This window comes from Palaemon carinicauda, chromosome 11 (genome assembly GCF_036898095.1).
Source record: "Palaemon carinicauda isolate YSFRI2023 chromosome 11, ASM3689809v2, whole genome shotgun sequence".
Taxonomy (NCBI): domain Eukaryota; kingdom Metazoa; phylum Arthropoda; class Malacostraca; order Decapoda; family Palaemonidae; genus Palaemon; species Palaemon carinicauda.
This window is the reverse complement of record NC_090735.1, coordinates 83,479,180-83,491,809: the sequence shown is the minus strand read 5'-3', so window position 1 is coordinate 83,491,809 and position 12,630 is coordinate 83,479,180. Positions and strand designations below refer to the sequence as shown.

General features: G+C 35.9%; 1 protein-coding gene across 1 annotated transcript in view; it reads left to right on the top strand.

The window, feature by feature from the left end:
- The window catches only part of Bulli (regulator of MON1-CCZ1 complex protein bulli), a 392,783-nt gene that overhangs the window by 14,238 nt on the left and 365,915 nt on the right, over positions 1-12,630 (top strand). Inside the window, exon 3 of the mRNA XM_068382333.1 lies at positions 1,936-2,041. Coding sequence (XP_068238434.1) covers positions 1,936-2,041 — 106 coding nt within the window. The remainder of the gene's footprint in view (positions 1-1,935; positions 2,042-12,630) is intronic.

Sequence of the window (12,630 nt, the reverse complement as noted above, 5' to 3'; positions counted from 1 at the left end):
TCTCTCTCTCTCTCTCTCTCTCTCTCTCTCTCTCTCTCTCTCTCTCTCTCTCTCTCTACCTCTCTCTCTCTCTCTCTCTCTCTCTCTCTCTCTCTCTCTCTCTCTCTCTCTGTGTGGGCTACTTTTCACTACCTCCCATTCCTTACCTCTCTCTATCTCTCCAACAAATGATATCTTTGTTGCTCCTCAAAGTTTCATTTATATTGAAAATCAATCATGATTCAATTTTCCTTACTTTCTCCAATCTCGCACCATCGGTCACATCGCGGTATTTTCGATATTTCCGGAAAATCCGCAATATATGTATAGACATGGGTTATGAAAAAAATCCGCGAAGTGGTGAATCCGCGATGGTCGAACCGCGAAGTAGCGAGGGTTCACTGTATATACAATATATATATATATATATATATATATATATATATATATATATATATATATATATATATATATATATATATTTCAAATAAGCCATATATATTAATACATTAAAGTCTGGATTCTCTTAACGACCTCGGGATCAGAGCCCCAGGCGGAACCGCCCAAAGACTATAATATCGGACCGGCGGGGATTTGAACCCTCGTCCAGGATATCTGTATGCCAGTGACCATACCACTCAGCCACGAAGAAAGATAACAGTCAATGACAATTTTTCTGTACATATACCTGTCAAATTCAGGTTTTCTGTACTTAGAATTGAAATCAACCCATCTTCATCATCGTAGCTAATTGGTAGGTTTGGGACTTGGCATTCAATTAATGATAAATTTTTGCACATTTAAACGTGTTTCTTTCATATTTCAAATAAGCCATATATATTAATACATTAAAGTCTGGATTCTCTTAACGACCTCGGGATCAGAGCCCCAGGCGGAACCGCCCAAAGACTATAATATCGGACTGGCTGGGATTTGAACCCTCGTCAAGGATATCTGTATGCCAGTGACCATACCACTCAGCCACGAAGAAAGATAAAAGTCAATGACAATTCTTCTGTACATATACCTGTCAAATTCAGGTTTTCTGTAGACCCTCCAGACCCTCCAGACCCTCCTTGCCATCTGCACTAAGAGGGCCCCCTTTACTACTCACCGTGGGCACATGTACCTACAGAAGGATGGCGTGGCGATGGGCTCGCCCTTGGGAGTACTCTTTGCCAACTTTTACAGGGAGCAGTAGAGGAGAGGGTATTCTCCCAAGTCGATGCCCCCTCGCTTACTTCCGTTACATTGACGATACCTTCGTCAAAGCTACTTCCACCGAAGCCATCGAGAACTTAAGGATTCAGGATTCCTTCCTACCTCTCAGCGTGGGAGGCCGAGCCGTGCTCGTCGTACCTCAGCCACCCGAGCCTATAACCACCGCTCGACCAATCAAAATTCGAGGCCCCTTTCTACGAACCAGCGCCGGGATTTATAAGGCCCCAGATCCAGCCACAGCCTCACTTCTCGCCTGGAGACGGAGCAAGCAGTTCCGAAACGCGTCGCGATTTACTCCTGACTTTGCCCTGTTGTAATTTTCGAGTATTACTTGTACTTTTGTCAATTACATTGAGTCTTAACCTGAATTGTATTCTTCACCCACCTGATGAACTTCGCCGACTTGCTAGCTGAATGTAGCAACCCAGAAAAGAGAATTGTCCGTAAAATTGAGAAATTGGACAAGAAATTGAATTCTGCCTATGCAGCAATAGTATTCAACAACAACAACCATAATAATAATAATAATAATAATGATGATGATGATGATGATGATGATATATTTAAGAGGTATCCAATTTCCTCAAGGTTAGAATTTTGACATTATGAGCATTCACTTGCATGTATATATGAAACATTTTGTCAGTTTTAGTTTATCAGTTTCAAAATGTTATATTTATTTTTGTTAGACTTACATATTTATTAACTGTTAAATCTTTACTATTGGTACTGCAGAGACGGAACCTTCAAACGCTCACACATATGTCGCTTGGAACTTACTGGCAGATTTGCTGTAAACATTGTTGACAGTCTTATTGTTGTTCATCATCAAGCATCCAAGGTATGTTTATAGACATGTTTTTAAACTTTTGGTATTATTTCCATATTCTAGATAGTATAGATTTTACAGAATGTCTTGAGACTGTTTTTTGATTTTATGACTTTCATTTTTATAATTCCCCCGAAATAGATATGAATATTTTTCCAAAAAAGTCATCGGTAAACATTTATGTCTGTAGTCTTATATATCAAGTACCATTGGACACTATATAAGTTATTGTCTGTATTATCTGTATTGCTAAGATGTAAGGTTTGTACATAATCAAAATTATTACTGATTATAGTCAACTGTGATGGGTAGCTGAAGTTAGAGCAATAACAGATGATTTACATGTTTATGAAGACAAGAGATCTTGAATATAACCTGTTGTGATTTGTTTTGGCTCTCCGGTCTCTTTGCAAATTAGTGTATTTTGTGTATTTAGTGTATTTTGATATGTGCTTTGTTATATTACCCCAAATTGTGCCGGTAAAGGAAATTAGATTACTGATATAATAAAAAATGCTATTTTTCTCTTCCATACTTTCAATTAGTAGAATGCTATTAATTCAGAATAAAATTCATCCATATACCACCCTCTGTGGGACCACTTCCGTATACTATCACCCACCTATCAAACTTCGAGAAGTCAGTAGAGGATAACAAATCCTGAATAATTACAACAAACATATTTCACATATAACTAACTTATCAGCTTAACTGAAGTGAGTAAGAGGGCCAGAAACTATTAGCATTCAAAATTAAGAATGAAAATAATAGATTTATCTTTAAAAATACTGTATTTCGGGGAATCTTATATTCTTTGATATCAAAACTATTTAAATTAAAGAATGATTATAGCAAAAAGGCTATATATGTAATTTCTCACCTTTAACTCAACTCTTCCATTTAATTCCAACCAATGCCACAAAAACCCTTTGATATTTTTTTTTTCATCAAAATGTAAAGACGAAATATGTCAATGCTCACGTGAAAGCTATATATTTATGGTCTGCAATATTGTAAAAGCCCATGTCTGACTGGAAGGACCAGGCAATCGACAACAAGAAATTTATGCTTTTGTTTATAAATTTTCATAAAATAATGAAGATATTTCCAAATACCACTTAGAGGACAGCGAATAAACACAACCCTAACTTTTGCAAAGTGTCTCTAAATCATTATTAGCTAAAGTAAGAGATAGTTCTCTATTATGGTGCCATCAGAAGTTTCTACAAGTATAAGTTCTAAAGAAATTTGGAAGTTATAAATGTTGCTCTAATACCATGGTTCTGTATGTGTTTCAATACCGGTAAAGGAGGCTTATCTAAATTGGAAGGAAGTTGAACTAAGAGCACCTTTAAAAAGAACATTGGAGTTTTAGACATCTGTCTATCAAGAAAAAATATTCTGCAAAACTAACTTAGTTACTTTTGGAATAAGTTATATCATACTATATATAACTTTAGGGAATTATGAACATTCGCCACAACCAGTTCAGTGAGAGCAATTCAGCATGTCCTTTTTGGCACGTCCCATTCTGCTTAATAGGTGCAGAATATTTTGTGGTGTAACTCAAATAATTACTAGATCATTTGATAAATGCATATTATTTAAAACAGTATTCTTCAAATCATTCTCTTACTGTTATTTTTTATTTTTATTCCTAAGCACTTGTTTGACTATTACCTCCATAATTTTTTATATTAGAATAGTCTTTTCTTTTAACATAACGGTATTATTAACTTATAGCATTTTAATTGCTCATGTTATTTTTTAAATAATTGGATGATTGTATATTACTGTATATTACTAAAAGTATTAGTTGATGTTCGTGGCCCATTACTTTTCATACTACATACACATGACATGGGGTTGGCCTACAAAAACAAGATTTTTGCATATGCAGATGATGCTACTCTCTTTGCATCAGTTCCATCTCCTGTATGTAGATTTGGGGTTGCTGAATCCCTTGGTAGAGATCTAGCTAAAATTAGTGCATGGTGCAAATTATGGGGTATGAAGTTGGACCCTAAAGAAAACTCAAAGTACGATTTAAGTAGGGTGAGGACAGTGACTCCTCAACATCCGGATTGATAATGTTTCTTTAACTTTGTATGTCTTGAAATTCTAGGTGTGATTCTCAACATCAAGTTTACTTTTGAGACATACATTAGGACTGCGTCTTCTTCAGTTGCACAAAAATCTATCTGATTGAGAAAGTTTTTCAAGATTTTTTGTTGATCATTCTATTTTGAAGAAGTATTTTATTTTATTTCATTATACCTTGTTTCGAGTAATGTTCTCCTGTATGGTCTTCAGCTATTGATTCATATCTGAATTTGTTAGAAAGGAACTTACGGTCTATTGAATTTCTTATTCATGATCTATATATTAATCTCTGGCACCGTCATTCAATTAGTTCATTACGCATGTTTCATAAGATTTTTTTTTATATAATTCTAACCATCCTTTACATTCTGAACTTCCCGGACAGTTCCATCTTATTAGTAATACTAGGCATGCAGTTAATTCTAGTAGTCAGGCCTTCTCCATCATGATGCTCAATACTACACAGTATTCTAGAAGTTTTTTTCCAGCTGTGACTAAGTTGTGTAATGATCTTCCTAATTGGGTAGTTGAGTCAGTAGAACTTCAAAAGTTCAAACTTGCAGCAAATGTTTTGTGTTGAACAGGCTGACATAAATCTTTTTATAGTTTGTACATGAAATATCTGTTTTAATGTTGTTAATGTTTTTAAAATATTTTATTTTAATTTTTCATTGCTTCTTATATGTTTATTTATTTCCTTATTTCCTTTCCTCACTTGGCTATTTTTTCCCTGTTGGAGGCCTTGAGCTTATAGCATCTTGCTTTTCCAGCTAGGGGTTTAGCTTAGCTATTAATAATGATGATGATGATGATGATGATATCATCATTGGTTATCAAACACATCTATTTAAGAAAAAATCCAATGTTTATAATGGACTAGACAATATTCTCTTAAGGGAAAATGTAAAAAAAAAAAGAGGAAAATTTAAAATTAATTTTAATTATCATAATAAAAATGGTTTTCAATAGACTGATTTACAAAATATGTTTTAAAACTGTAAGGAATAACAGATTTTGTGGATTTTCTTGTCCTACGAACCATTTTGTTCAGCACGCTATTGTTAGGCCTCATTGCTTGGCAAGCTTTAGACAAATTTTTTAGGTGCTGTTTAATCACTTGTCCAGTCCCCTCAACAGGTTTGATACCTTTTACTTTTATTTTCGAAATGATGACATCTCTTTCTAATTTATATGCCTAAGCGGAATGCATATGTTCATTTATTTGTTTAATGAGCTTGCCATCTCTGATGGGAACACGTGCTTTGGAATAATCATTCCTCTTACATCTCCAAAATTGTAATATTTTATCAGCAGTATATCTATCATATACATACAGATATCTGTTGTGTAAGTACTTTTCCTTTCCCTGTTTTGACAGAATTGGTAAGGGCATGTTAATAGGATTTAGTTTTAACCTTATAGATTTTGAGGAACCACTGTTAGAAGTCTAAAAATCGCAGACTGAATGTTGTTGGCATTGCAATATTATTATTATTATTATTATTACTTACTAAGCTACAACCCTAGTTGGAAAAGCAGTATGCTATAAGCCCAGGGGCTCCAACAGGGAAAATAGCTCAGTGCGGAAAGGAAAAAAGGAAAATAAAATATTCTAAGAAGAGTAACAACAATAAATATCTCCTATATAAACTATAAAAAACTTTAACAAAACAAGAGGAAGAGAAATAAGATAGGAGAGTGTGCTCAAGTGTACCCTCAAGCAAGAGAACTCTAACCCAAGACAGTGAAAGGCCATGGTACAGAGGCTATGGCACTACCCAAGACTAGAGAACAGTGGTTTGATTTTGGAGTGTCCTTCTCCTAGAAGAGCTGCTTACCATAGCTAAAGAGTCTCTTCTACCCTTACCAAGAGGAAAGTGGCACTGAACAATTACAGTGCAGTAACCCCTTGGGTGATGAAGAATTGTTTGGTAATCTGTGTTGTCAGGTGTATGAGGATAGAGGAGAATATGTAAAGAATATGCCAGACTATTCAGTGTGTATGTAGGCAAAGGGAAAATGAACCGTAACCAGAGAGGAGGATCCAATGTAGTACTGTCTGGCCAGTCAAAAGACCCCATAACTCTCTAGCGGTAGTATCTCAACGGGTGGCTGGTGCCCTGGCCAACCTACTACCTTAATTACTGCCACATCAACCATAATAAGTTAGCCATTGATGCTAAACAGTTTGTCCTTTGACCTTTTCTTAGAAGTCTAAATAGATAATCTAGGGTACCTGTGAAACACCTTTACTTGCAAAATATGGTCAATTGTCTCCTTGTAGCTAGTTAAAGCATATGGAGTAGTGGACGCAGTGCATGAGATGTCGGCACTTGAATGAATCTTGAGTGGTAAAATATCTGTAATTCTTTTGACAGTAGTGACCAAATATCGTTGAGTAAGTTCTTTGAAGCGAGAAGGGGCTAGGAGAATCATTGTCTCATTTTGAGATTTCCTGAACTACCCAGTAACTGTCTGCATCACCTTTATGGAAGGGAAGGCAAATGTATCTATTCCCTCAACCTAGCAACATTACATCTACTGACCATGTTCTGTGATATGGTATTGGCAAACATGTTCATATTGTGCCTACCTCACTTCTAAAGTTCTAGACAAACTAAGGAATGGAGAGACAAATCATTTGCAATGACCTAATTTCTCTGCTGAGCTAAATAAAAGCCTAAGGCTCTCCAAACAAACTGCTATCATTAAGTTTTCCTACCACTATTTGTTCTAGCTGAATTAAATCTTTTTATATGACCAGTGACTCCAGACAGTTGATATGCATAAATGAGACCTCAAGTTCCTTCGACCTAATAAATAAATATCGTCTAAGGTTTCACCCCAACTTATGTTTGATTCGTCCAAGAAGAGAGACCCTTTTAACGGGAGAATGCCTTTTCGAAGTCATCGTGCTTCAATTGGAAACATTGTTTCCCTGTTGAAGCATGGTGACGGGCAAAAGGGCTCTAGAACTTTGGGAAATTGCTCCCCCAGTTGAAATCTAAATTTCTCTCTCTATTCCTTCTGAGTATTATTTCGACCTTCTCCTAATTTTATAAACTTTCTTTTGTTTTGCTGTCCCAACTCCATGAGTAATATTTCCCTTATATATATGTACGTATATGCACATGCATATATATATATATATATATATATATATATATATATATATATATATATATATATATATATATATATATATATATATATATATATATATATATATATAAATATATATATATATAAATATATATATATTTATATATATATATATATATATATATATATATATATATATATATATATATATATATATATATATATATATATATATATATATATATATACATACATACATACATATACCAAGGGCACTTCCCCCAATTTTGGGGATAGCCGACATCAACAATGAAACAAAACAAAAAAGGGGACCTCTACTATCTACGTTCCTCCAGCCTAACCAGGGACTCAGCAGAGTTCAGCTGGTACTGCTAGGGTGCCACAGCCCAACCTCCCACATTATCCACCACAGATGAAGCTTCATAATGCTGAATCCCCTACTGCTGCTACCTCCGCGGTCATCTAAGGCACCGGAGGAAGCAGCAGGGCCTACCGGAACTGCGTCACAATCGCTCGCCATTCATTCCTATTTCTAGCACGCTCTCTTGCCTCTCTCACATCTATCCTCCTATCACCCAGAGCTTTCTTCACACCATCCATCCACCCAAACCTTGGCCTTCCTCTTGTACTTCTCCCATCAACTCTTGCATTCATCACCTTCTTTAGCAGACAGCCATTTTCCATTCTCTCAACATGGCCAAACCACCTCAACACATTCATATCCACTCTAGCCGCTAACTCATTTCTTACACCCGTTCTCACCCTCACCAATTCGTTCCTAACCCTATCTACTCGAGATACACCAGCCATACTCCTTAGACACTTCATCTCAAACACATTCAATTTCTGTCTCTCCATCACTTTCATTCCCCACAACTCCGATCCATACATCACAGTTGGTACAATCACTTTCTCATATAGAACTCTCTTTACATTCATGCCCAACCCTCTATTTTTTACTACTCCCTTAACTGCCCCCAACACTTTGCAACCTTCATTCACTCTCTGACGTACATACAGTATATATATGTACAGTATATATATGTGTGTATATATATATATATATATATATATATATATATATATATATATATATATATATATATATATATATATATATATATATATACATATATATATACATGTATATATATATATATATATATATATATATATATATATATATATATATATATATATATATATATATATATATATATACACACACAGACATACACATATTTATCTATTTTTTTCAGTGGCGTGGATATTTCCACATACGTTATTGCTACCTGCTTATATGAATGGGAGGAGTTATCATGGTTGGGAGGTATTTGCATTCAAAGCTATATGTATGAGTATTGGATGATCTCAGCCATCTCGAAGATGGTTTGGATCTTTTTGGCAAAACTATTCTCAAGGTTTGTGCCTTGGGAATCCAGGGAAATCCAATCCTTAAGGTAGGACTCTCAGTTTCTGGCTGGAAGCCCATCTTTATAGATATGGGGAGGATGATTCCCTAGTTTCCTGGTCTAAGTCCTAACATGCTGGTTTAGCTCACACCTGTGCTTCTATATCTGTTTTAGTGCTATCTTTCGGGTAGGGTAGTATACTCTTGCTGTGCCAATAGTGGATAGTGCATATTTACTTTCCAATGTATGATGCCTTGATATTCTCGAGCAGGTAAATCAAACAACCAACCTGTCACTACTCATCAATACGCTGATACTGACGACCTCTGCTAACTTAATTAAGGAAAATTCTGTTGACGACCTTGCTACTAAAAAAGACCATGCTGCTAATGTTAAAAGACAACCAACCTGTCACTACCCATGGATACTCTGACACTGTTGATGACCTCTACTAACTTAATTAAGGAAAATTCTGTTAATGACCTTGGTACTAAAAAAGACCATGCTACTGATGTTAAAAAATCTAGTAATATGGGTAACACAAGGAAACTGCGAATCCTCCATGTTACCCAAATGGCACTAGAAACAAATTAGTGCTATATGTCGATGAAGGAAATAAGGATGAGACTTGAAGGCGAAAAATAGGATTCATAGATATCTTTTGATAGTCATGACAAAGCATCTAATGCAGTTTGTAATATTAAGAATATCAAAATTAACAATTAGAACATCATTGGGACCTTCTTGTGATTAGTTCCCAAAGGAAATGGATGTATACAAATCTGATTGATTTGAAAAATAAGTAAATGTTCTTATTCCTTCCCAGAAAAAAGCCAAAACCACCAATATGTGGCTTGTGGCTGAACCTAAAGGGGTAATAGGGAATTATTTTAAAATATGCAAATTGATTCAGAAAAGGGTAGGAACCTTCGCACTTGGTGATATATCTCTTTTTTGGAAAAAATAGTTACCTCATTCATGCCAAATCATCGATGCAGTCTGCAATACTATCTAACTTACAGACAAGCAGTGATCAAAGTAAATTAGAAATCAAACCCCATCAAAATTTTAGTTATGAAAGAAGAGTAGTCTTTAATAAAGACCTGTACGAATTTACAGTGGAGGAGATACTTTCCGTGTGTCCACTAAATGTATGGAAAGGGCATAAGGCTCCTGGAACATCAATAATTACACTTACTTTTCAGGATTATTATTGAAAATGAAGGGATTAAAGTTTGTCCTATCAAGCATAAGCCACTGCTATGCTTTAGTTGATTTAGATTTGGTCACCCATCTAAAGTTTGTAAAAATGTGTATAGTTTGTTCAAAATCTTATCATGGAGACTTTACACTTGAGGCCAGGTGTTCAAAGTGCAATTCTAATCATAAATCAACTAATAGGAGATGCGAACTGTATAAGTTGGAGGAAGCTGCCATCAACAAATCCAGTTTAGAACACATAAGTGTGGGACATGCAAAAAGACTGCAGAATAAATCATGGAGCTATGCAAAGGCCTTAAAATCAAAAGGACATTCACCACAGGAGACATCAAACCCACCTACCACTGCCAGTAGTTCTAAGAAAAGAAATACATTTTCTAATAATAGTGCTGCAAGACGAGGTAAGCAAATTGCTTTTTGAGGCTTTGCCACGGTGTATTAAAACTAGGGCATTGCCCATTTCTGTGCAACCTTCGTCCCCCATTACTAACAATAGTACTAACCTCTCTCAGGCCTTGTCCTTACCTGATTTGATGGAGGTTCCTTTTGAAACCAAATTACCAGGTGCACCTGTAGTGGGCAAGGTGAAAAAACCTGGTAGCTCACCACCTATTAGTAGTAAAAGAGAGAGACCTCCACCATCTCTCTCGCCCCCCTTCCTTGAGAAACATTGAAATTATGATGTCAAATAAGTTTGATGTTTTGTCTGTTTGTTTCTGATCAACTGGAAGACAGTTTGAATAAATCAGAAATTCAAGACCCTCTCTAATAAACCCACCGGGACATAGTGCTAGATAAAAAATTGCTGATGGAAAGATTTCATCCAAGGGGTCTTTCAAAAAATAAACTAGTTTTTTCCTCTCTTTTGCAATGGAATTGTCAGGGTTTAAGGGCCAAATATGAAGAACTTTAGCTCCTCATTTATGAGCACTCCCCCATAATTATATGTCTACAGGAGAGAAAAACTTGTCATCTCAAATATATTAGTTATAGGACACCATATGATCACTGAGTAGGGAACCATGGTGGAAGTCTACTATACGTTCTTTGAGATGTTCCCCAAATATCCTTGTTTGTTTGTACACCTCTGCATGCAAAGGTTGTAGAACAACGTTGTGATCGATGGGGTTTGATAGTATAACAATTGCTTGACATGAATGACAAGATATGATGTTTACCACGGTTGTGATTCAGCCATAGACCTCACTATTTGCTCTTCATCTTTGAGGTTAGATTACCAATGGGCAGTAGACCAAAATGATCATGGCAGTGATCATTGGCCCATTCACCTGAAGTATGTGAAAAATATACCATCTCCATGTTTCCCCAAATGGAAAGGGGGCGGGGGGGAAGGTGACTGGGGACTATTCAATAAAACCACTGAAATTTATTCAAAAGAAAAATGAATTCCAGAGCTCAATACAAACATACGAGTATTTAGCATATTGTTGTGTGGGGCCATGCTCTCCATACCTCGAACATCAGGTAAACCTCGACGTCCTGTAGTTCCCTGGTGGAACGATGCCCGAGCTTTGATGCGGAATTTTGCAAGAACTTGCTACAAGAGATATCGTAGAGACCTTAGTTTAGCCAATAAAATAACATACAAAAGAGCTCTTGCTAATCAAAAGAAAACTTTTAAGCAGGCAAGAAGAGAATCATTTATTAAATACATAAGCGAATTGAAATATAATTCCCCTCTCTCAATAGTCTGGAATAGAATCAGAAAGTTGCAAGGGAAATTTTGTCCTTCTCCCTTGCCTATATCAAAAAATGATGGTCTATTTATATCTGATCCTGGAGAAGTAGCCGAAGAATTTGGTAGGCATTTTTATAATATATCTAGTGCGCTACACTATCCTGTAGCATTCAGGGATATTAGGAACAGTACTACGGGTGTTCCTCATGTTAGTACAAATTTAGAGTGTTACAATCTTCCTTTTACCATAGAAGAATTGGATAATGCAGTTTCATTGTCTTCCCCAACATTCTGGGGAAGATAATATTTTATACTCCATGATTTTTAATCTACCAAAAAGTACAAAACAATTTCTTTTAGATATTTTAGATAGTTTTTTGGACTTCAGGGACTTCCCCTAAGTCCTGGAAAATATCAATAATAGTTCCTATTATAAAACCATTAAAGGATTCGTACCTCCCAAAAATTGTAGGCCAATTGCTCTTATTAGTTGTGTCGGCAAGATTTATGAGAGAATGGTCAATATTCGACTAGTGTGGTATTTGGAATCGAAGAATCTTTTATCAAATAGACAGTTTGGTTTTAGGAAAAATAGAAATACCAATGACCCTTTAATGTCCCTCGCTCGAGAAGTCCAGAATGCCTTTGCCATGCAAAACCAGACCATTGCAGTGTTCGTTGACCTAGAAAAGGCCTACGATACTACCTGGCGAGGGGGTGTCCTTAAGTAACTCATTGATTGGGGTATTGTGGGTAATATGTTTTATTGTATTCAAGATTTTTTGTCAGATAGGTACTTAAAAGGGAGAATTGGCTTGCCTATTTCATCAGCTTACCCTCAAGAAGAAGGATTGCCTCAGCGAAGCGTTCTTAGTATAACTCTTTTCAATGTAGCTATTAACGGTCTACTTGAAGAAGTTCCTGTTGGGGTGCATGGTTTGGCTTTTGCTGATGACTATGCAGTAGTGTGTAATAAATCATCAGCTGTTGAAGCATGTCATCAAATCCAGACTGCTATTAATGCTGCTACATCTTGGGCCACT